This window comes from Lissotriton vulgaris, chromosome 1_2, assembly GCF_964263255.1.
Source record: "Lissotriton vulgaris chromosome 1_2, aLisVul1.2, whole genome shotgun sequence".
NCBI lineage: Eukaryota > Metazoa > Chordata > Amphibia > Caudata > Salamandridae > Lissotriton > Lissotriton vulgaris.
In genome coordinates, this window is record NC_141686.1 from 325,158,776 (window position 1) to 325,184,553 (window position 25,778).

Genomic DNA, 25,778 nt, shown 5'->3' on the forward strand with positions numbered 1-25,778 from the left:
GAGCTACAAGAAAGATTTTAAAACTGCTGCAAAGCACCAGAAATGGAAGGGCAATAACCAGGAGACAGAGTGCGTTACTGTAGTTCTCAGTTCAGATATAGCTGCTAAGTTTTCAGTTGGTTTATGTGTGACATTTTCATGATTTTAGCATGTGTATGTGTGACATTTGAAGCCTTAATGTGTGACACTTTGAAAGAGACGTTATCTGAAATGGAACAAAGCAGTTATTTTTCTGTAATGTCAGAAGAGTGTCGTTCGACCAACGTCCCCTGAAATCCTCCAGGCCATGAGACGTAGATGGCCTTGGAGAACCAAGGGATGCGGATGACCCAATGGATCCATCAGAATGTTGTGGAAAAACGGCAAGCGTAGAGGTTTGTCCCAGGATAACTCCAGAAGGGACGGGAACCAACATTGAGCCTTCCAGATCGGAGTGATCAAGATCAGAGAGGCCCGCTGTCTGCGGACCTGGGCTGCAACTCTCTGGATGAACAGAAACGGGGGAAATGCATACGCTGGAAACCGGGACCAATCCTGCAGGAAGGCATCTACTGCTTCTGCACCCGGGTCCGGTTTCCAGCTGTAAAATCGGGGAAGTTGGGCGTTCCACCTGGACCCAAACAAGTCCATTACTGGAAGACCCCAAAGATCCGAAATCATCTGAAACACCGAAGGATCCAGCTTCCAATTGCTGACATCCCGGAAATTCCTGGAATGCCAATCCGCCACACTGTTCAGATTTCTGGGGAGATAAAAAGAAATCTGACGTAGAAGGCAATAGTTCCAAAAATCCTTCGCGAGATCCGCTAGGACTTTGGAGTGAGTGCCCCCCAGTCGATTCATGTATCGAACCGCAGTCGTATTGTCCATCCGTAAAAGAACACAACAAGAGACTTTGTTCGTGGTGAATGAGCGGATGGCGAACAAACCCACAAGGAGTTCCAAACAATTTATGTAGAGATGAAGTTCCTCCTCCGTCCATCTGCCCCCCACCGAGAGGGAACCGCACCGGGCTCCCCAACCAAGGCGACTGGCATCCGATTCGATCACCAGATCCGGACGGGAGCCGAAAATCGCCTTCCCGTTCCAAGCATCCATGTGGTCTAACCACCAGGCGAGTTCCGACCTGGCCTCCGTGGACAAGGAAATGAGTTCCGAGTATGTGAGGCCCTTGCGAAGATGTAACGCTTTTAGTCTCTGGAGTGCCCTGTAATGAAGCGGGCCTGGAAAAATGGCCTGGATCGATGAAGACAGTAAGCCCACAATCCTGGCCAATTGACGGAGGGAAATGCGGTCCCGACGGAGGACCTTGCGAATCTCCTTTTTGATATTGGAAATCTTTTGAGAAGGAAGATGCAGCGTCGGGTCCGTCGTTTTTATCAGAAATCCTAGGAAAGTCATTTCCTGATGGGGGACCAAGTCCGACTTCTGGGAATTGATGATAAACCCCAGAGACTGAAGAAGAGATATGGTCACTTGAAGATGTCGCAGAAGGAGCTCCTTGGACTGATTCATTAAAAGAATGTCGTCCAAGTAAATTATTAGACGGAAGCCCATGGTTCGGAGGTGTTCGACAACCGGTCGAAGGAGTTTGGTAAAGCACCATGGTGCTGATGACAGACCAAAGGGAAGGGTACGAAATTCATAGACCTGATTCTTCCAAAGAAACTGGAGGAAACGACAATGCGGAGGGAAGACTGGGACCGAAAGGTAAGCATCCTTCAGGTCCAGACGAACCAACCAGTAGTTCTGAAGCAAGAGGTCTCTTAGAAGATGGATACCCTCCATCTTGAAGTGTCTGTAAATCGACCATTCGTTGAAGGAACGTAGGTTGATGACTGGTCTGAAACCTTTGCCTTTTTTCTCGACTAAAAAGATGTTGCTGAGAAAACCGTGCGGATGGAGAGACGCCGGAATTATTGCGCCTTTCATCATCATAGCCTGAACCTCTAGATCTATGAGTTCCTGTTCTGCGTGAGAAAAAGACAGTGGACGAGGACGAGACTCTTGGACGGGGGAACCGTAAAACTCGATGTGAAATCCTTGAACTGTTTCCAGAACCCAAGAGTCCGATGTTAGATCTGACCAGGCCTGAAGAAACAAGGCAATTCTCCCCCCAGACGAACTGGAGAAATGATGGTAAAGCTTCCCGTTAAATCCCTTGGAATTGGACTGGTTGCCACCACGTCCTCTACCTTGGCCTCTGCCACCTTGGGAGGGGTAGAAGGAACCCTGTCGTCCATCATTCCAGCCGTTTTTCCTTCTGGCTTGTCCTCTGTTGGAGCCTTGCTGGAATTGGCGGCCGGAAGAGCGACCCCTGCCTCTGCCGGCCCCGCCAAAAACCTTCTTGGGGAACATTTTCTTCATTGAGGCTTGAGCCTTGTCTAATGCCGAGAAGGTTGCCACAATTTTCCCAGTTCTTTGACAAAGGGGTCTCCAAATAAGGCACCTTGCGCCACTGCACCCGCTTCAGAGGAAGATAACTCTCCCAACTTGGGGTCAATTTTCAACAAAAGGAAACGACAACGTTCCGCGGAAAGAGCACAATTGGCATTGCCAAGAAGGCAAATCGCTCTTTGAGCCCAACCCGCTACCTCTTCAACAGGAAGAGGCATACCTGTCTCCTTAGAACGTTGTGCCAGCTCTATTATTTTAGTTAAAGGTCCAACAACGTCTAGTAGCTTGTCCTGGCAAGCTTTCCAGGACCGGTCTAGGCCTTTTTGGGTTCTTTAATGTACTTGGCGAAAAAAGTGCAAAGCTTAGGATCAATCTCGGGTGTAGCCGCCACTCTATCTGGAAGATTAGGCCGCGGACACTCCGAACGTAGCCGTAAGCGCACATCTTGGGAAAGAGGTTGACGTAGTTTAGCGGCAACATAATCAGAAGTAGACTTTTCTGGGATCCATTCCGAAGAACTGGGTCTATAAATAGTGGTGGGATCAAACATGTCACTATCACCATACTCAGAGATATTGGATTTAGGGCGCCAAGACCTACCAACATCTGACATGTCTTCAGAGGACTCATCCTCGTCATCATCTTGGAAACCCTCCTCGTCATCCTCTCCCTCTAGGGGAAACCCTTCCTCCGGGTCTAGGTCTTGGGTGTTCTCATCACCAATATTTCCGGGTGAGTCGTCCCCCCGGTAGGGTGCGCTTCTGAGCGTGCGTGCACTCTTATGGAAAACTTCTGCAAGTTTATTGAAGCCTTCCAGGTGCCCCGCGCTACGCTTTATGGCCGTGCGTGATGTGATGGCTGTGAAGGCACACCACTGGGCCCAGCCCCGCTGTCGCTGAAAAAATTAGAACCTTTAAATACATGAGCAGACAGCTTATTGACGCTGTCCTGCAGAGGGGCCAGCGCCTGGGCAATTGCCAAAGACAGGAGTCTGTCCACCTCTGCAGGAGGGCGCAATAGGGGCTGAGAAGTTTGGTCAGAATTTTCTGCCAAATAATCATGGTCTTGACGAGTTTGCATTTGTGCAGAGGGATGGGCACCCATACACTAAAAATACACCCCAAACTAGGTAAAAGTGTTTTTTCCCCAACACAGGCACCCACAGAAAGTCAACAGCAAAGAAAACAATATTTTTCTGTGACAACAGAATTCCTGTCACAAAATTAATCTTGCCGTAATTAACGGCGTCAGTGTGGGGAGGAGAGGCAATTGATCAGAAACTGAAGCGCTGTGCCTCAGCGCGTGTTCGCCACTAGCGCGAAGAGCGCTGTGGAGAAAAGCCGGTCGGCGCCAAAGCCGACACCTCAGACCTGCGCACGCGCGCAATTAAGACGCTCGGGCAGAAAGCCTACCGCGTCAGACCAACAAAGGAATTGAATCCTATAAAGCAAGTCAGGTCTCAACAAAAAGCGAATATAAATAAGCGCTGTCACAATAAATCGAATACTGCCACGCCATAGAAAAGGAATAAACGGGACTTATCTTGACGCGGCAGCAATGAAGAAAGAGGAAGGACTACAGACGTGGGATCCCTATATGCTGTTGTGTGGACTGTGATTGGCTATATGTTTCCATGACTACCGCTGCCATGATGGTTTGGGTAGTTCATGTAATGTTTTTTTCTTAATCTTTAAACGTGCTGTCCAATAAAATGGAGAAAGGACTAGCAAAATCCTCGCCTCCGCTTCCTGACATAGAATTGAGATTCTACAAAACTATACACAACAAGCATTCATGGAAAAACCAGCTCTCTGCCAAACACAGCGCCAATCCTATTTCATTATTAGTAGTTGTCAGTGCTCTTACCAGCACAGAGTACCTCTTGTGAAAATTACACGATTCAGAGGTAAATACAAAATAAACTGGGCTTTGTTGGTGACCTGAAGATAGTAGGGCCGATGGACTGGAGAATGAGGCCACTATAAAGCAATTATCATTTTTAGGGCTCGCCTGGCGTTGCAGCGCGAAGATTAAGCTATTGACGTTGTAAATGACAATGCCATTTATTTATCTGTTTTCAAAACCAACACATAAATAAAAAAAATTGTCATTTACAAGACCAATAGCTCTAACTTTGGCAAAGGCGAGACCGTTGCATTGTAAATGCTTGTTTGTATTGTATTTACGTATGATGAAATATACTTAATAAAAATCGACTGAACATAAAAAAAATAAAAATGTGTGCAGCCTTTCCTGCTTCTACAATAGTTAGCTCGAATAAGAAAAATACAGGCTTCTACAGATGGTGTGCGCCCCCTGCACAGAGGTGTTGGTGGTGCATTCTATAAGTTAGCACAGCGGTTGTCATTGCCACTGCTTGATGGTCAGTGCCCTGCGGCCTTGTTGTAGTCCCTTTTCTGTGTCTTCCATTCGAACGTACTGCTTTAACATCGAAGCGGAAGTACAATGCGGAAGAGGAAGTACAGTAGCCGTGAGCCCTTCAAAGCGCTGGTGCCTGAGCATTGAAGCGGAAGTGCAGTGCGGAGCGGACCGGAAGTGCAGTGTGAAGCGGACCGGAAGTGCTGCTGCGACACCACCACTGCATACCTCAGGGGCACCACAACATCACTATGCGCTACCACAGCATCACTGAACGCCACAGCATCACTGAACGCCACAGCATCACTCGTCGCCACTAAAACATCACTCAGCGCCACCACAGCATCAATCTGTGAAACCATTCAGCAACAACTGGTTCAAATATGTTCTCTCAATGTTTCAAGCTGTATTACAAATGTCACAAAAAATGTTAATATTTCACTTCTGTTCTTGGATTTTCGTCACAATAAAATACACTGAACATAATCTTCACAAAATGTATTTACAAAAGTTTAGGCTATTGGCATTATTCAATTACAATAACTTATTTAAGCATTAATTATTTTAAAAAATGAAGACATTGTTATTTGCCATATCAATACATCTAAGCCACGTAAATACAACACATATTGCATTACAAATGCCATAGGTGTCACATCTGCGGAAGTTAAAACTAGTTGCATTGTAAATGAAAAAAGCTATTAATTTCACTATTTTCAAAACCAACACATAAATAAAACATTTGTCCTTTACAATACCAATAGCTCAAACTTTCCTAATGCGAGACCTATTGCATTGCAAATGCTTGTTTTCTTGGCTGTTTCCCTGCCACACCATTAACTAAGAAGGCGACTCAAAGACAATAAGGGGGTGGGGGGGACACGAGCCAGGTGGTGAAGTTGCAGTTAAGTTAGGCATGCTGGACACGGAGTGGGGCAGGTTTGCAGGAGAGGTGTGGTGAGGTGCGCATCGGTCTGCCGGGGGGCGTGCGAGGGTTGGGGGCTCTGTTTCGGAGGGAGGTCTCGGGAGGGGACAAAAGGTGGTGGGGTGCGGGGCGGGGTCTATGCAAAGGGGAAAGAATTACGAAGAGATATTGCAGACATGAAACAACATATTGGGTGGATGGCACTCGTGGAGGACCCAAAGGGCATAATGCAGGAATTAGGCGTAGTTTGTGCGATTCAGAACTAGTGGGTCATGAAGGGCGCCCAGCAGAGTGCAAGTGAGACAGTCCAGCTTGCCGAGACTGTGGGACAATAATAGAGCTACGGATGCATAGGACGTCATTGGGCGCTGTCTCGGGGAAATTGTACTGGGTTTGGGGTAGGGGGGGGGTGACAGGGCGCAAAAAAGTGTAAAAGGGGTGGGAGACAGAAAGGGCGCCAAAGGGAGTGTGGGGGGGGGGGGTGGTGGATCACAAACAAAAAAAAAGCCTGTCAAAAGACGCTTTGCTCACCTCTACTTGTGCACTGATACCACGCAGCACGGACACAGATTTTCTCCCGCACCCTCACGCACTGCAGTGCCAGGGAGATGGTGCTGCCAAACTTCCGTCCAACCTTTGCCGTCCTGCAACCTTTGCCGTCCTGCACAGTAGCTGATTGCCAACAATTCTCGAGTGATGAGATCAGGTCAGCTTCCGGCGCTCTCCCAGTCATTATTTTAGTAAATACGGATACCAGCTATTAATTAAAAATTACATTCTCTAAACCTCACAATAACATTATAAATTACCCTTATCTGTAGATATTAATAACAACCCAGGTGTGAAAGACAAGTAGGACAAGCTTGAAGGGCAGAAGAGACAGACAAGAGCACGAGCACAATCGGCTCTGTGGATGCGCTTCCACAAGCCGATTCTAAAATGGGAACGCGCCTCCCAAGGACAGCTTTTGCGCTTTCAATTGCATTTCATTGGTCCTCGCCGGAAGACCTGCTGGGCGTTAATTATGGGTGAGTGCTCCTGTCCTGAACACTGGTGAGCAGGCGCCTTACATTTGTTTACTTAGTCTAGCAACCTCTCCTGGAGACGTGCTTCGGGGCCTGGCCATGCTGTGATAATTGCTATGCTATTTACTTTTTAGGGCTCGGCTGGCGTTGCAGCGCGAAGCGCTGCCGTCAGAGAGCCTTATTGTTATCGTCTTGCCTCTCATGCGGGTACAACCGGGGCACGGGCAGGGCTTTGGCGATTGGGGTCTGTGGACGCGCTTGGGAAGACGCGCCGCGCACACACACGCACCAGCCACCCCCAGCCGCGCACACACGCACCAGCCGCCTTGTAACCTTTGGTTATCAAGAAGGGACGAAGCCAACGCTACGATTCAGGGTCAAGGTCTTTTTATTGTCAAACAGAGCACGTAGTCTGTATACACAAAACACAGGAGCTCTCCCGGGGGGGCTTCGGTCTTCCCACGGTTCTTCCTCTCCAGCCGTTCGGGTTCCCACTTCCAGCTCACCCGCAGGAAAACAAAAAAAAAACAATGTGGCTGTTAGTACAAAGCACATAAGGTGTCATCAGACATGGGAAAGGGGGTGTGAGGGGAACACTTGTGTCTCGGGTAGCTACCACCACCAGGATAAACACTCCGGCTAAAATCCCGAAAGTGCAGTGCTGAGCAGTAGAGAAGCCTAAACCCGACTCCTTCCTCCCACCTACCCGGTCCCTCCCCGCTTGAACAACCGCAAGGTACGCAAACGTTCACGCACCTGACTTAGCCACGCGTCGTCCTGCGCGTGGCTGGGCGATGAGCGATACCGGTGGCCTCCTGGCTTTTCCTGGGCAATCTTTCGCTCCTCTGGTTCTCCTCTCGGTGAGACTGCGTCCTCTTCCTTCGTATTGTCGCCATTGCTCCTTCCGCCCTCCGGATCTCCACACTGCGAGACGGCTTCTGCTCTCGGGATCTTGCCATGGATTCCGCTTTCTCCTGTCTCGTCCTCCGGGTCCGGGTCCGCTGGACTCCTTTCTCCTCTCCAAGCCGTGTCGTCCCTGGCCACGAACACTCTGGCGTCTTCCGTGTCTGCCTTTCTTTCGGACGGGATCAGTTCTGATAGGCCCATGCAACGCCGTGTCATATGGGCGGAGCTGGCTTCGCCGTAGTCCAGGCAATTTTTAAAGGAGCCACACCAGTCCTGTTGAGGAGATGTACAGTCAGTTACGGGGCTAAACAGGGGGCAGGTATTGACCCGCTGACACGCCTCCAAACACACCAGCCGCCTCCACATGCCATCGACAAACAAAGTCTCTCTTGTAGATAAATATACTCGATTTATAACTCCAATACAAGTTATTCGGCAAACGAAGTTAGTCTTATTTCGAATCCAAAAAAATAGCTTGTTCACAACTGTTAACATGCACGGTCACTACCTCTCTTGAAAAACATTTCCTCTCTTCGTGCACGGTCAGCAGCGACACACAGACCAACACTGCCCACTAACTTCACACTATTTAAACACGTACCATCCTAGCTGTTACTCCCTATGGTCGAGAGACATACTCTGCGCAGGCACAGAGTACACATGACGTCACCGCGTGTTGTGCGTCTCTCTTTTCACAACTAGTAGACACCCGGCCCGTTATAGTGTAGTTCCTATTTTCCCAATAGGCTCTGCGCATTGGAATAACATAAACAGCAGTGTAGACGTAGGACTGAGGTCATCTAGGTCTCTACTGACTATGTTAAACTTAATTTAGGTTTGCGCCAGCTAGCTCAGAGGTCACTGGAAACTCTCTTGAATGAATAGAGAGCGATCAGCTCCCTTGGCTCAGACAAGAAGGGATTCAGCTTCCGACAACCGCATAAACATGACAACTTTGCTCCCTCAGAATAAGAGTGTATCTCTAGAGTCGTGTGAAAACAATAGACAGCTATTTCACTCAGTCAATCGTGCGTACTTAGTTTCACCAGAATGCAGAGACAAGAGAGACGGGCGTTTTCAATAAAAGGTGTTATTTTATTGAGCAGTCTTCCTTCTCATGCAAGAGAAATGAATTGCCACAATTGCAATACTTAATGTAAAGTAAAGTGCGTACAGTAAAAGGAGTATTAAGAAATAATACTGTAAAAGCATTGATATGGTTTCTTAGCCATAAGATACTTTAAAATGGATAAAATATATACATACATATATACATTGACTAACGTACTCAACTGGTGCTTCTAAGATACGCCTACCCCGGTGTACCTGACCTAAGCCTAATACGTGGGAAGGAGTAAGTAAGTAGCAGTTTAAGTTAAGTTGGTTATGCCAAGAATCTGACTCAAGAATTCTCTTTAAGGGTTTAGTCAGTTCCGTACCTTGATATTAGAAAGCAGGAGGTCTGGTATCTCTCTGTCAGGACTCGATATTCCAGCAACCCGCAAGGGTAGGCTGGAAACGCCGGAGCCGGAGCTGGATTTTCTCAGCTGGAGAAAAAGACAGCGTCTTTCTCAGCGCGTCAAAGAGGAGGGGCAGCGTCCGTGGGCTCTCGAATCAGCTGGGCTCTCGTGCAAGTTGATACTGCTCTGCTCCAAAACCACCACCGTGTGTTTGCTTAAGGCAACGTTGGTATATTTATACCTGAAAGGTGCCGGGTTTAACGTAAGGTTTGGACATAAGACGTCAATAAAGATGTCACTAAGAACTGGTCGTTCTTGCCGTGCTTCGCAGGAGTTCTAGGATGAAATCAAAACAAGAGCAAACGGGGATTTCCCAGGTTGCTGGAGGTTTGGCTTGTTTAGAGAACTCGTTGTGCTTACTAGGAGTCGGTGGGAGTAGCCGTGCTGTGCTTTGGACTGCATGGGCTATTACTGAATATGGATCTGATTCTGATGCCTTTGTAAGGATATTATTGATTATAACCGCACAAGGGCATGAATCGGGAATATCGAATTAGAGTCCTAGATAAAAACACAATACCGTAACCTCTGCGTGCACACGGCTAGCGCATGCGCATTGCTCTTACTCTTCACTGTGAGTAAACAAAGCTATGCACATGCGCAGACTGTATTTTGAGTCGTGCCGCCCCCTGCTGCAGCCAGGTGAGCTTGGGACATGTCACTGCACCTATGACGGTAGAAGCGCTGACCAGTCGCCTGACAGACTTGCATGGGCTCTTCAGAATTACAGGTAAGGACTCTTTCAGTGATAAGTAAAACTCAGTAGTAGCAGGAATAAGATCTGCCAGTGCTACCTTTTCCAGAGGCACACTGTAAGTTCCTTACCAATAGAGATTAACTTGCTTAGTGTCTTTAGGGCAATTTTAAACCAGTTCAGATTTTCTACATTTAACACTAGGCACGCTGGGAAATGTAGTTCCACATATTGCAGTAATCATGTGGGCCTGCAAGTGCAAGTCAAATTAGTTCTGTTGGCTTTAAAACCTATTGAAGGTCAATGCATCATTCCAGTTAAAGGTTCTACTTTTCTCTAGTGGCGCTGCCTGAGGGAAGGCGTGCCGGGATTACCGCTACTAGAGTGGGTACTTTCAAGGTACAAGTTAAGAATTGCAAGGGACCAATGAGGTAGTAAAGGTACACTAGTTTGTACAGCTCTACTGGTGTCAAATATCAAAGGCAAGAAGTGTGAGGCAGGCGCGCAACACCCATTGGGCTCACTTGTGCGATTCAGAACTAGTGGGTCATGAAGGGCGCCCAGCAGAGTGCAAGTGAGACAGTCCAGCTTGCCGAGACTGTGGGACAATAATAGAGCTACGGATGCATAGGACGTCATTGGGCGCTGTCTCGGGGAAATTGTACTGGGTTTGGGGTAGGGGGGGGGTGACAGGGCGCAAAAAAGTGTAAAAGGGGTGGGAGACAGAAAGGGCGCCAAAGGGAGTGTGGGGGGGGGGGTGGTGGATCACAAACAAAAAAAAAGCCTGTCAAAAGACGCTTTGCTCACCTCTACTTGTGCACTGATACCACGCAGCACGGACACAGATTTTCTCCCGCACCCTCACGCACTGCAGTGCCAGGGAGATGGTGCTGCCAAACTTCCGTCCAACCTTTGCCGTCCTGCAACCTTTGCCGTCCTGCACAGTAGCTGATTGCCAACAATTCTCGAGTGATGAGATCAGGTCAGCTTCCGGCGCTCTCCCAGTCATTATTTTAGTAAATACGGATACCAGCTATTAATTAAAAATTACATTCTCTAAACCTCACAATAACATTATAAATTACCCTTATCTGTAGATATTAATAACAACCCAGGTGTGAAAGACAAGTAGGACAAGCTTGAAGGGCAGAAGAGACAGACAAGAGCACGAGCACGAGCTTCTCATGCAAGAGAAATGAATTGCCACAATTGCAATACTTAATGTAAAGTAAAGTGCGTACAGTAAAAGGAGTATTAAGAAATAATACTGTAAAAGCATTGATATGGTTTCTTAGCCATAAGATACTTTAAAATGGATAAAATATATACATACATATATACATTGACTAACGTACTCAACTGGTGCTTCTAAGATACGCCTACCCCGGTGTACCTGACCTAAGCCTAATACGTGGGAAGGAGTAAGTAAGTAGCAGTTTAAGTTAAGTTGGTTATGCCAAGAATCTGACTCAAGAATTCTCTTTAAGGGTTTAGTCAGTTCCGTACCTTGATATTAGAAAGCAGGAGGTCTGGTATCTCTCTGTCAGGACTCGATATTCCAGCAACCCGCAAGGGTAGGCTGGAAACGCCGGAGCTGGATTTTCTCAGCTGGAGAAAAAGACAGCGTCTTTCTCAGCGCGTCAAAGAGGAGGGGCAGCGTCCGTGGGCTCTCGAATCAGCTGGGCTCTCGTGCAAGTTGATACTGCTCTGCTCCAAAACCACCACCGTGTGTTTGCTTAAGGCAACGTTGGTATATTTATACCTGAAAGGTGCCGGGTTTAACGTAAGGTTTGGACATAAGACGTCAATAAAGATGTCACTAAGAACTGGTCGTTCTTGCCGTGCTTCGCAGGAGTTCTAGGATGAAATCAAAACAAGAGCAAACGGGGATTTCCCAGGTTGCTGGAGGTTTGGCTTGTTTAGAGAACTCGTTGTGCTTTCTAGGAGTCGGTGGGAGTAGCCGTGCTGTGCTTTGGACTGCATGGGCTATTACTGAATATGGATCTGATTCTGATGCCTTTGTAAGGATATTATTGATTATAACCGCACAAGGGCATGAATCGGGAATATCGAATTAGAGTCCTAGATAAAAACACAATACCGTAACCTCTGCGTGCACACGGCTAGCGCATGCGCATTGCTCTTACTCTTCACTGTGAGTAAACAAAGCTATGCACATGCGCAGACTGTATTTTGAGTGGTGCCGCCCCCTGCTGCAGCCAGGTGAGCTTGGGACATGTCACTGCACCTATGACGGTAGAAGCGCTGACCAGTCGCCTGACAGACTTGCATGGGCTCTTCAGAATTACAGGTAAGGACTCTTTCAGTGATAAGTAAAACTCAGTAGTAGCAGGAATAAGATCTGCCAGTGCTACCTTTTCCAGAGGCACACTGTAAGTTCCTTACCAATAGAGATTAACTTGCTTAGTGTCTTTAGGGCAATTTTAAACCAGTTCAGATTTTCTACATTTAACACTAGGCACGCTGGGAAATGTAGTTCCACATATTGCAGTAATCATGTGGGCCTGCAAGTGCAAGTCAAATTAGTTCTGTTGGCTTTAAAACCTATTGAAGGTCAATGCATCATTCCAGTTAAAGGTTCTACTTTTCTCTAGTGGCGCTGCCTGAGGGAAGGCGTGCCGGGATTACCGCTACTAGAGTGGGTACTTTCAAGGTACAAGTTAAGAATTGCAAGGGACCAATGAGGTAGTAAAGGTACACTAGTTTGTACAGCTCTACTGGTGTCAAATATCAAAGGCAAGAAGTGTGAGGCAGGCGCGCAACACCCATTGGGCTCACGGGGCTGCAGCCTCCCCCCCCCCCCCGTCGTGTTTGTCAGCCCGGGAGGAGACAGCTTCGCGGGCTGACAAACAACTAATTGCAGCCGCACCCGAGCACTTAACAGGTCTTTAAAAGACCATTTATTTGTAAATGAGGCTTTTGTTGTGTGTTCACCCCTTCGTACATCCCCTCTGTCTAAGGTTGGAAGAATTAGCCCCCCCCAAAATTTTTCAGCCCTCCCCACCCCCCCGAAATTTGGCCTGGTGTGAGGGCACGTACCAGTGGCGCAAGGGTTCCAATAAGTAAATGGTAACATCTGTAAAGAAGTAGGCGCATAGCTGTCAAGGTTTTAGATTGCTATGTGTGACATTTCCTAATTTCATAGTAATTATGAGTGCCATTTCAACAATTGTAAGTGACACTTTCTCACGAGCAAAATGAAGAATTAAAGATGAGGGAAACATATAAATACCAGAAATTATACCCATTTGAGCTACAAGAAAGATTTTAAAACTGCTGCAAAGCACCAGAAATGGAAGGGCAATAACCGGAGACAGAGTGCGTTACTGTAGTTCTCAGTTAAGATATAGCTGCTAAGTTTTCAGTTGGTTTATGTGTGACATTTTCATGATTTTAGCATGTGTATGTGTGACATTTCAAGCCTTAATGTGTGACACTTTGAAAGAGACGTTATCTGAAATGGAACAAAGCAGTTATTTTTCTGTAATGTCATAGAATGAGCAATTGTCGACCTGCATTGTGTAGCTTGGACGCGTCCACACCACAATGAGAAATTTCCTAGTTCACACAAAGGAAAGTTTCAATTCTATTAAGGACGCGGAGGCGAGAATTTTGCTAGTCCTTTCTCCATTTTATTGGACAGCACGTTTAAAGATATAAGAAAAAAACATTACATGAACTACCCAAACCAACATGGCAGCGGTAGTCATGGGAACATATAGCCAATCACAGTCCACACAACAGCATATAGGGATCCCACGTCTGTAGTCCTTCCTCTTTTAGTTGCTGCTGCTGGAAAGAAGTCCTCTTATCCACTAGTTCGTCTTCTGATCGGAGCCTAGGGAAGAGAAACAGTAATAATAGCCCATCCAGTACCATGTTGGCATCAATCAAAACACACTGCAGTGGAAAAACATATATAATTGCAGTAAAAGGCAAAGAATATCATGTAAACACATCATTCAATGTAAATATCAAGATATAGGACAAAAATTACTTCCCTCAAATGAAGAAATAAATACTGGAATCCACAATTCAGGGAGGGAAGGCTAGATAAGCCGGGGTGGGAAAATCCTCGCCTCCGCGTCCTTAATAGAATTGAAACTTTCCTTTGTGAGAACTAGGAAATTTCTCATTCTATGTCAGGAAGCGGAGGCAAGGATTTTGCTTGTTTAAAGCTTACTCACCACCAAAGAAGCAGCCTCATGGATTGGCTTAAAATAAAACTTTTTGAAAGTTGAATCTGAAGACCAATCCGCTGCGTTCATAATGTCCTCCAATCTGCCACCAACCTGTACAGCCTTGGATGCGATTGCGCCTCTAGTGGAGTGAGCGCCACAGTTCGAGATGTTGATGCCAGACTCAGACATAATCCACCCGACCCATCTGGCAATGGTGGGAGAAGAAACCGCCTTGAAAGGTTTCTTAATTGCAATCAGCAGTTGTCTTTCGCCCGGAGGGCGCACTTCCAAAGTTACTTCCTCATAAGTCTTGAGGCAGCGAACCACACATAATTTAGGTGAATCTGGAAAGGCCGGATAAGATACTGACCTGGTATTGCATTTAGTTCTTCTGGATACGGTAAAAGTAACTCCATCAGGAGTAAAGACTCTTGCTGAAATATCAAGGGCACGTACATCAGAAGCCCTTTTGCAAGATATTAGACAGAGGAGGATAGCTAACTTAGCTGAAAGCTCCTTCCGTGAAAGATACTCATTATCCTGCCAAGAACATAGGAAACGTAACACCACATTAACATCCCATAAACCAGAATAACGAGGTTCTGGAGGACGTGAAAGACTAATACCCTTGAGGAGTTTGCAAATCCAAGGATGCTCTCCCACCGGAGAACCATCCACAAGGGCATGACCAGCAGAAATAGCTGAACGGAAAGAATTGATGGTACAATATGCAAGTTTCTTGTAGTAAAGTTCGGCCAGAAAATTAATCACCTCTGTAACAGAGGAGCCCACGGGATCCAGGTGTTTTGCCACACACCAACGAACCCATCTGTTCCAGGCTGATCTGTATAGTTTAGTGGTACTAGGAGCCCAGGCTCGCTGAATGAGGAGCTCAGCGTCTCTCGAAAGAGTGTCGTTCGACCAACGTCCCCTGAAATCCTCCAGGCCATGAGACGTAGATGGCCTTGGAGAACCAGGGGATCCGGATGACCCAATGGATCCGTCAGAATGTTGTGGAAAAATGGCAAGCGTAGAGGTTTGTCCCAGGATAACTCCAGAAGGGACGGGAACCAATATTGAGCCTTCCAGATCGGAGTGATCAAGATCAGAGAGGCCTGCTGTCTGCGGACCTGGGCTGCAACTCTCTGGATGAACAGAAACGGGGGAAATGCATACGCTGGAAACCGGGACCAATCCTGCAGGAAGGCATCTACTGCTTCTGCACCCGGGTCCGGTTTCCAGCTGTAAAATCGGGGAAGTTGGGCGTTCCACCTGGACCCAAACAAGACCATTACTGGAAGACCCCAAAGATCCAAAATCATCTGAAACACCGAAGGATCCAGCTTCCAATCGCTGACATCCCGGAAATTCCTGGAATGCCAATCCACCACACTGTTCAGATTTCCGGGGAGATACTCCGCCATGACAGAAAACTGACGTAGAAGGCAATAGTTCCAAAAATCCTTCGCGAGATCTTTGGAGTGAGTGCCCCCCAGTCGATTGATGTATAGAACCGCAGTCGTATTGTCCATCCGTAAAAGAACACAACAAGAGACTTTGTTCGTGGTGAATGAGCGGATGGCGAACGAACCCGCAAGGAGTTCCAAACAATTTATGTGGAGATGAAGTTCCTCCTCCGTCCATCTGCCCCCCACCGAGAGGGAACCGCACCGGGCTCCCCAACCAAGGCGACTGGCATCCGATTCGATCACCAGATCCGGACGGGAGCCGAAAATCGCCTTCCCGTTCCAAGCATCCATGTGGTCTAACCACCAGGCGAGTTCCGACCTGGCCTCCGTGGACAAGGAAATGAGTTCCGAGTATGTGAGGCCCTTGCGAAGATGAAATGCTTTTAGTCTCTGGAGTGCCCTGTAATGAAGCGGGCCTGGAAAAATGGCCTGGATCGATGAAGACAGGAAGCCCACAATCCTGGCCAATTGACGGAGGGAAATGCGGTCCCGACGGAGGACCTTGCGAATCTCCTTCTTGATATTGGAAATCTTTTGAGAAGGAAGATGCAGCGTCGCGTCCGTCGTTTTTATCAGAAATCATAGGAAAGTCATTTCCTGATGGGGAACCAAGTCCGACTTCTGGGAATTGATGATAAACCCCAGAGACTGAAGAGGAGATATGGTCACTTGAAGATGTCGCAGAAGGAGCTCCTTGGACTGATTCATTAAAAGAATGTCGTCCAAGTAAATTATTAGACGGAAGCCCATGGTTCGGAGGTGTTTGACAACCGGTCGAAGGAGTTTGGTAAAGCACCATGGTGCTGATGACAGACCAAAGGGAAGGGTACGAAATTCATAGACCTGATTCTTCCAAAGAAACTGGAGGAAACGACAATGCGGAGGGAAGACTGGGACCGAAAGGTAAGCATCCTTCAGGTCCAGACGAACCAACCAGTCGTTCTGAAGCAAGAGGTCTCTTAGAAGATGGATACCCTCCATCTTGAAGTGTCGGTAAATCAACCATTCGTTGAAGGAACGTAGGTTGATGACTGGTCTGAAACCTTTGCCTTTTTTCTCGACTAAAAAGATGTTGCTGAGAAAACCGTGCGGATGGAGAGACGCAGGAATTATTGCACCTTTCATCAGCATAGCCTGAACCTCTAGATCTATGAGTTCCTGTTCTGCGTGAGAAAAAGACAGTGGACGAGGACGAGACTCTTGGACGGGGGAACCGTAAAACTCGATGTGAAATCCTTGAACTGTTTCTAGAACCCAATAGTCCGATGTTAGATCTGACCAGGCCTGAAGAAACAAGGCAATTCTCCCCCCAGACGAACTGGAGAAATGATGGTAAAGCTTCCCGTTAAATCCCTTGGAATTGGACTGGTTGCCACCACGTCCTCTGCCTTGGCCTCTGCCACCTCAGGAGGGGTAGAAGGAACCCTGTCGTCCATCATTCCAGCCGTAGTTCCTTCTGGCTTGTCCTCTGTTGGAGCCTTGCTGGAATTGGCGGCCGGAAGAGCGACCCCTGCCTCTGCCGGCCCCGCCAAAAACCTTCTTGGGGAACATTTTCTTCATTGAGGCTTGAGCCTTGTCTAATGCCGAGAAGGTTGCCACAATTTTCCCAGTTCTTTGACAAAGGGGTCTCCAAATAAGGCACCTTGCGCCACTGCACCCGCTTCAGAGGAAGATAACTCTCCCAACTTGGGGTCAATTTTCAACAAAAGGGAACGGCAACGTTCCGCGGAAAGAGCACAATTGGCATTGCCAAGAAGGCAAATCGCTCTTTGAGCCCAACCCGCTACCTCTTCAACAGGAAGAGGCATACCTGTCTCCTTAGAACGTTGTGCCAGCTCTATTATTTTAGTTAAAGGTCCAACAACGTCTAGTAGCTTGTCCTGGCAAGCTTTCAAGGACCGGTCTATGCCTTTTTGGGTTCTTTAATGTACTTGGCGAAAAAAGTGCAAAGCTTAGGATCAATCTCGGGTGTAGCCGCCACTCTATTTGAAAGATTAGGCCGCGGACACTCCGAACGTAGCCGTAAGCGCACATCTTGGGAAAGAGGTTGATGTAGTTTAGCGGCAACATAATCAGAAGTAGACTTTTCTGGGATCCATTCCGAAGAACGGGGTCTATAAATAGTGGTGGGATCAAACATGTCACTATCACCATACTCAGAGATATTGGATTTAGGGCGCCAAGACCTACCAACATCTGACATGTCTTCAGAGGACTCATCCTCGTCATCATCTTGGAAACTCTCCTCGTCATCCTCTCCCTCTAGGGGAAACCCTTCCTCCGGGTCTAGGTCTTGGGTGTTCTCATCACCAATATTTCCGGGTGAGTCGTCCCCCCGGTAGGGTGCGCTTCTGATGGAAAACTTCTGCAAGTTTATTGAAGCCTTCCAGGTGCCCCGCGCTACGCTTTCTGGCCGTGCGTGATTCTGTGAAGGCACACCACTGGGCCCAGCCCCGCTGTCGCTGAAAAAATTAGAACCTTTAAATACATGAGCAGACAGCTTATTGACGCTGTCCTGCAGAGGGGCCAGCGCCTGGGCAATTGCCAAAGACAGGAGTCTGTCCACCTCTGCAGGAGGGCGCAATAGGGGCTGAGAAGTTTGGTCAGAATTTTCTGCCAAATAATCATGGTCTTGACGAGTTTGCATTTGTGCAGAGGGATGGGCACCCATACACTAAAAATACACCCCAAACTAGGTAAAAGGGTTTTTTCCCCCAACACAGGCACCCACAGAAAGTCAACAGCAAAGAAAACAATATTTTTCTGTGACAACAGAATTCCTGTCACAAAATTAATCTTGCCGTAATTAACGGCGTCAGTGTGGGGAAGAGAGGCAATTGATCAGAAACTGAAGCGCTGTGCCTCAGCGCGTGTTCGCCACTAGCGCGAAGAGCGCTGTGGAGAAAAGCCGGTCGGCGCCAAAGCCGACACCTCAGACCTGCGCACGTGCGCAATTAAGACGCTCGAGCAGAAAGCCTACCGCGTCAGACCAACAAAGGAATTGAATCCTATAAAGCAAGTCAGGTCTCAACAAAAGCGAATATAAATAAGCGCTGTCACAATAAATCGAATACTGCCACGCCATAGAAAAGGAATAAACTGGACTTATCTTGACGCGGCAGCAATGAAGAAAGAGGAAGGACTACAGACGTGGGCTCCCTATATGCTGTTGTGTGGACTGTGATTGGCTATATGTTCCCATGACTACCGCTGCCATGTTGGTTTGGGTAGTTCATGTAATGTTTTTTTCTTATATCTTTAAACGTGCTGTCCAATAAAATGGAGAAAGGACTAGCAAAATCCTTGCCTCCGCTTCCTGACATAGAATTGAGATTCTACAAAACTATACACAACAAGCATTCATGGAAAAACCAGCTCTCTGCCAAACACAGCGCCAATCCTATTTCATTATTAGTAGTTGTCAGTGCTCTTACCAGCACAGAGTACCTCTTGTGAAAATTACACGATTCAGAGGTAAATACAAAATAAACTGGGCTTTGTTGGTGACCTGAAGATAGTAGGGCCGATGGACTGGAGAATGAGGCCACTATAAAGCAATTCTATGTCAGGGAGCGGAGGCGAGGATTTTGCTAGTCCTTTCTCCATTTTATTGGACAGCAAGTTAGAAGTAAAGAAAAAACATCACATCCAGGACTACCCAAACCAACATGGCAGCGGTAGCCCTGGTAACCCAACATCCAATCAGAGTCCACTAGTTCGTATATATGGAATCCCATCTGTTAGTCCTTCCTCTTTCTCCATTGCTGCCTCGGCAAGATAAGTCACGCTCCTCATATCTTTGTCGTGGCAGTTTCTGTGTGATTGTTGACAGCTTTATTTTATAGCGACTGTTTAAATTTGACTCTGCCTTGTTGTAGGCTGTGTTTATATAACGCGGTAGGCTTTCAGCCCGAGCGTTCATTTCTTCGCGCGTGCGCGATCTTGGTGTCGGCTTCTGACGCCGATCAGCTGTTCTCCTCAGCGCTCTTCGCGCTTGAGTAGAAACGCGCTGAGGCATTGCGCTTCTGTCTTTTTTCAGCCTCTTCCCTCACACGGACGCCGTTTTAGACGGCAGGAAGTACTTTCTGACTGGAATATTTAAAAAATAATTATTTTTTCTGTCAGAATTTCGATTTCAGGTTTTCTATTGTGTTTACCTGCTTGGTACCTGTGTGAAGGGATTTCCCCTTGTATTTAGTTGGGGTGCTTGTGTATGGGTACCAGTTTTTCTGCTAATATGCAGTCCGGTCCTTCAACTGTTGAGGTGGTGGCTCCTAATGTTCAGCCACAACTGACCCCTTTACACCCTCCTGCAGAGGTTGACAGGCTTCTCTCTTCGGCGATAGCCCAAGCGCTGGCACCTCTGCAGGACAGTGTAAACAGACTGTCAGCCCATGTGTTTAAGAATGATGCTGGTGTTTTTGGGGACAGTGGGGCAGGGCCCAGTGGTGTTCCAGGAGTTCTTCCACGTACGGCCAGGAAGCGTGACGCGGGGCACCTGGAGGGCTTCAGTAAATTATCTGAAGTGTTCCGTAAGAGTGCGCGCACGCTTAGAAGCGCACCCTACCGGGGGGAAGACTCACCCGGAGAGACTGGTGGTTTTGCCACCCAGGACCTTGACCCGGAGGAAGGGTTCCCCATTGAGGGAGATGATGAGGAGGACGAATACGTTGATGAGGATGAGGATGCTTCCTCAGAGGATTTTTCCGATGTAAGCAGGTACTGGCGCCCTAAGCCCAGTGCTCCAAGTCTTACGGAGGGTGATCTTGCCCCTCCTAATATGTTTGACCCATCAACAATTGTAAGACCTAGGTCGTCGGAGTGGTTTCCTGAGCAGTCTACTGCTGATTATGTCGCAGCTAAGCTTCGACAGCCTTTGCCTCAGGATGTCCGACTCCGTCTGCGCTCGGAGTGCCCCCGCCCTTCCCTTCCCTTTCGAGTGGCATGCACCCCTGAGATTGACCCCAAGTTGTGTACCTTCTTTGCGAAATATGTAAAGGATCCCAAAAAGGGTATTGATAGGTCATGGAAAGCCTGTCAGGATAAACTCCTAGATATTGTGGGTCCCCTCACAAAAATTATTGAGGCGGCCCAACGTTCTAAGGAGTCGGGCTTACCGATGTCTGTTGATGACGTTGCTGGTTGGTCGCAACGGGCTATGTGCCTTCTAGGCAATGCCAATTGCGCACTTTCTGCAGAACGGCGGCGTTCCTTACTGCTTAAAATTGACCCGAAATTAGGGGAGTTGTCGTCTTCGGAGGCAGGTCCTGTTGCACAGGGTGCTTTGTTTGGTGATCCCTTTGTTAAGGAGTTGGGGAAGTTTGTGGCAACCTTTTCAGCTCTGGACAAGGCTCAGGCTTCGATGAAAAAATTCTTCCCCAGAAAGGTTTTTGGCGGGGCCGGCAGAGGCAGGGGTCGCTCTTCCGGCCGTCAGGTCCAGCAAGGCCCCAATAGAGGCCAGTACAAACGAAATAACGGCTGGAATGATGGACGACAGGGTACCTTTTACCCCTCCAGAGGAGGCAGAGGCCAAGGCAAAGGACGTGGTGGATTCCAGTCCAACTCCAGAGGATTTAATGGTAAGATTTCGACTCATCTCTCTGGTTCAAATGGGGGGAAGGTTAGCGTTGTTTCCCCAAGCCTGGGCGTCATTAACTTCAGATCCTTGGGTGCTGGAGACGGTTCAGGGGTTTCACATCGAATTCTACGGTTCCCCTGTTCAGCTTTCTCGTCCTCGTCCTCTGGTATTTTCTGTCTCAGACCAAGAACTTGTCGATTTAGAGGTTCGGGCGATGTTACAAAAAGGCGCCATTATCCCCTCGGCGCTCCACCCAAACGGTTTCCTCAGCAACATCTTCCTGGTGGAAAAGAAAGGCAAAGGGTTCAGACCAGTAATCAACCTCCGCTCATTCAACGAGTGGTTGGTTTACAGACACTTCAAGATGGAGGGCATCCATCTTCTGAGGGACCTTTTGTTACAGAACGATTGGCTGGTTCGCTTGGACCTGAAAGATGCTTATCTTTCGGTTCCAATCTTTCCTCCTCATCGTCGATTTCTTCAGTTTCTGTGGAGGAATCAGGTTTACGAATTTCTTACGCTTCCCTTTGGTCTTTCCTCAGCACCTTGGTGCTTTACCAAACTCCTACGCCCGGTGGTAGAACATCTCCGGACCTTAGGGATTCGTCTGATTGTTTACCTGGACGACATTCTTTTAATGTGTCAGTCCAGGGATCTTCTTCTTCATCAGCTTCAGGTCACTATAACCCTCCTTCAATCTCTGGGTTTCATCATCAATGCCCAGAAGTCGGACCTCTTTCCCCGACAGGAAATGACTTTCCTTGGCTTTCTGATCATAACTACGGATGCGACTCTTCACCTTCCTTCCGAAAAGATCTCCAAGATCAAGAAGGAGATTCGCAAGGTTCTCCGGCGGGATCGAGTATCCCTCCGCCAACTAGCCAGGATTGTGGGCTTACTCTCCTCATCGATCCAGGCCATTTTTCCAGGCCCTCTCCATTACAGGGCTCTTCAGAGACTGAAGGCATTTCACCTCCGCAAGGGTCTTACTTATTCGGAACTGATCTCCTTGAATATGGAAGCCCGTTCGGAACTCCTCTGGTGGTTAGATCACATGGATGCCTGGAACGGGAAGGCGATTTTCGGTTCCCGTCCGGATCTGGTGATCGAGTCAGACGCCAGTCGCCAGGGCTGGGGTGCCCGTTGCGGCCCCCTCTCGGTGGGCGGCAGATGGACGGAGGAGGAACTTCACCTCCATATCAACTGTCTGGAGCTCCTTGCGGGCTCGTTCGCGATCCGCTCCTTCACCTCGACCAAAGTTTCGTGTTGTGTGCTTCTTCGGATGGACAACACAACGGCGGTCAGGTACATCAATCGGTTGGGAGGCACGCACTCCAAGGTTCTAGCGGACCTTGCGAAAGATTTTTGGAACTATTGCCTTCTTCGCCAGATCTCGGTCACGGCGGAGTATCTCCCAGGCGATCTGAACACTGTTGCGGATTGGCAATCCAGGAATTTCCGGGATGCCAGCGACTGGAGACTGGATCCTCCAGTATTTCAGAGAATTTCGGACCTTTGGGGTCTTCCAATAATGGACTTATTTGCGTCCAGGTGGAACGCCCAGCTTCCCCGCTTCTACAGCTGGAAACCGGATCCGGGGGCGGAAGCAGTGGATGCCTTCCTACAGGACTGGTCCCTGTTTCCAGCTTATGCGTTTCCCCCCTTCCTTTTCATTCAAAGGGTGGCGGCTCAAGTCCGCAGGCAGAAAGCTTCTCTGATTCTGATCACGCCAATCTGGAGAGCTCAATGCTGGTTCCCTTCTCTTTTGGAACTTTCTTGGGACAGGCCTCTTCGGCTTCCGTCGTTCGACCACATTCTGACGGATCCATTGGGTCACCCGCATCCGCTGGTTCTCCAGGGCCATCTACGTCTCATGGCATGGAGGATTTCAGGGGACGTTGGTCTTGCGACTCGCTTTCGAGAGACGCTGAGCTCCTCATTCGAGGAGCCTGGGCTCCTAACACCACTAAGCGGTATAGATCAGCATGGAACAGATGGGTTCGTTGGTGTGTGGGAAAACACCTGGATCCCATGGGCTCCTCTGTCACCGACGTGATTAACTTCCTCGCTGATCTTTTCAAAAAGAAATTGGCGTATAGCACCATTAATTCTTTCAGGTCGGCAATTTCTGCTGGACATGCCCTGGTTGATGGCTCGCCAGTTGGTGAGCACCCTTGGGTTTGTAAACTCCTTAAAGGTATTCGACTTTCGCGCCCCCCAGAACCTCGTTATTCAGGTTTGTGGGATGTTAATGTGGTTTTGAATTTTCTAAAATCCTGGCAGGATAATCAATACCTTTCCCGCAAGGAGCTTTCGGCCAAATTAGCGATTCTCCTCTGCTTGATTTCATGTAAACGTGCTTCAGATGTTCGGGCACTGGACGTGTCAGCCAGGGTTTTTACCCCAGAAGGGGTTACATTTACTGTTTCGAGGAGAACTAAATGTAATACCAGGTCAGTATCCTACCCGGCTTTCCCAGATTCGCCAAAGCTCTGTGTTGTTCGTTGCCTTAAGACATATGAGGATGTTACTCTTGAGCTCCGCCCTCCGGGCGAAAGACAATTACTTATAGCGGTTAAGAAACCATTCAAGGCAGTTTCATCTCCCACCATTGCCAGATGGGTCAGGTGGATAATGTCTGAGGCTGGAATTAGCGTCACTGACTTTGGGGCTCATTCCACTAGAGGTGCAATGGCTTCCAAGGCCGTTCAGGTAGGTGGACGCCTGGAGGATATCATGAATGCAGCGGATTGGTCATCAGATTCGACTTTCAAAAAGTTCTACTTTAAGCCAATCCATGAGGCTGCTTCGTTGGTGGTGAGTAGGCTTTGAACAAGCAAAATCCTCGCCTCCGCTCCCTGACATAGAATGAGAAATTTCCTAGTTACCACAAAGGAAAGTTTCAATTCTATTAAGGAGGCGGAGGCGAGGATTTTCCCACCCAGGCTTATCGAGCCTGCCCTCCCGTAACTGGACTATGATTTGTAACTTCGTCTAAGGGAGTATACCTTTTTTCTGAGTTTTAATGTCTTCATTGATAAGCTGTGCAATGTTGATTAAGTACTATCTGCTTTTAGTTTGGTTACTCCATTGCAATGTTCTTGAATTCTTCGACTTTGTACTGGACGAGATATTATTATGTTGTTCTCTTCCCTAGGCTCCGATCAAAAGACGGACTAGAGGTTGGATGACTTCTTCCCTGCGGCAGCTTCCACGAAAGAGGAAGGACTAACAGATGGGATTCCATATATACGAACTAGTGGACTCTGATTGGATGTTGGGTTACCAGGGCTACCGCTGCCATGTTGGTTTGGGTAGTCCTGGATGTGATGTTTTTTCTTTACTTCTAACTTGCTGTCCAATAAAATGGAGAAAGGACTAGCAAAATCCTCGCCTCCGCCTCCTTAATAGAATTGAAACTTTCCTTTGTGGTAACTAGGAAATTTCTCATTATCATTTTTAGGGCTCGCCTGGCGTTGCAGCGCGAAGATTAAGCTATTGACGTTGTAAATGACAATGCCATTTGTTTATCTGTTTTCAAAACCAACACATAAATAAAAAAATTGTCATTTACAAGACCAATAGCTCTAACTTTGGCAAAGGCGAGACCGTTGCATTGTAAATGCTTGTTTGTATTGTATTTACGTATGATGAAATATACTTAATAAAAATCGACTGAACATAAAAAAAAATGAAAATGTGTGCAGCCTTTCCTGCTTCTACAATAGTTAGCTCGAATAAGAAAAACACAGGCTTCTACAGATGGTGTGCGCCCCCTGCACAGAGGTGTTGGTGGTGCATTCTATAAGTTAGCACAGCGGTTCATTGCCAATGCGTGATGGCCAGTGCCCTGCGGCCTTGTTGTAGTCCCTTTTCTGTGTCTTCCATTCGAACGTACTGCTTCAACATCGAAGCGGAAGTACAATGCGGAAGAGGAAGTACAGTAGCCGTGAGCCCTTTAAAGCGCTGGTGCCTGAGCATTGAAGCGGAAGTATAGTGCGGAGCGGACCGGAAGTGCAGTGTGAAGCGGACCGGAAGTGCTGCTGCGACCGAACAGGAAGTGCGTAGACTCGCTGCTGCGTCACTGGTAGAGCGGGGAAGGAAGCGCTGTTCCATTTTGTTGGGAGTTTGCGGGGGGCGGTGAGTGAGGGGGTGTTGGCGCTCTGCGGCCCCCTGCAGTGCTTGGAGGCGGAGGGCGCCTCTGTTGGGGTGCTTGACGATGGTGCCTTTTTATATGGCTTCCGAAAGGGGCTTCGCATAGCGCCTTGCACACGGACCGTTCCACGAGGCGCTGCCAGTGAGGGGGAGTGGTGGAGCCCGCAGATGGAGGGCCGAGCCAGGGCTGGGCTCTTCGAGCCATGCACGAGCCGAGCCCTGGGACTGGGGTGTGTGGCACATGGACTCTCAGATCCGAGGATGTCCCTGCATTGAAAGGTCTTTATTGCAAGCGACGCACCGAGGAACATGCCTGTCTCCATCTGAGGCAAGCCCGCCCTCATATGCACACAATCTGTGGCCTAGAATCGTATTCTGCACTCAGTAACATTATACGTAATTGAATCAAGTATTGGAGCGTTTTCTACAGCGCACACCCTGAACACTCGTATGTGATGAGGAGCGGAAAGAAGACTCAAAAGAGAAATCATTATTTGCCTGGGATCACTCAACGTGCCCAAGCCAGGA

At 48.1% G+C, this 25,778-nt stretch overlaps 3 protein-coding genes across 3 annotated transcripts in view; all 3 read left to right on the plus strand.

Moving 5' to 3' along the window:
• Window positions 1-24,787, plus strand: part of LOC147736633 (glutathione S-transferase P 1-like) — a 496,543-nt gene extending 471,756 nt beyond the window's left edge. The window contains exon 7 of the mRNA XM_086953401.1: window positions 24,253-24,787. Within this exon, the coding sequence (XP_086809527.1) occupies window positions 24,253-24,327 (75 nt within the window). The 3' untranslated portion in view covers window positions 24,328-24,787. The remainder of the gene's footprint in view (window positions 1-24,252) is intronic.
• LOC147736634 (uncharacterized) lies at window positions 19,623-23,927 on the plus strand. Its single transcript, XM_086953584.1, has 2 exons — window positions 19,623-22,139; window positions 23,610-23,927. The coding sequence occupies exons 1-2, from the start codon at window positions 19,731-19,733 to the stop codon at window positions 23,925-23,927; spliced, it is 2,727 nt and encodes a 908-aa protein (XP_086809710.1). The 5' UTR covers window positions 19,623-19,730.
• A 352-nt stretch (window positions 24,788-25,139) lies between the features above and the next one.
• LOC147736635 (glutathione S-transferase P 1-like) overlaps window positions 25,140-25,778 on the plus strand; it is a 136,491-nt gene continuing 135,852 nt past the window's right edge. Inside the window, exon 1 of the mRNA XM_086953408.1 lies at window positions 25,140-25,155. Within this exon, the coding sequence (XP_086809534.1) occupies window position 25,155 (1 nt within the window). The 5' untranslated portion in view covers window positions 25,140-25,154. The remainder of the gene's footprint in view (window positions 25,156-25,778) is intronic.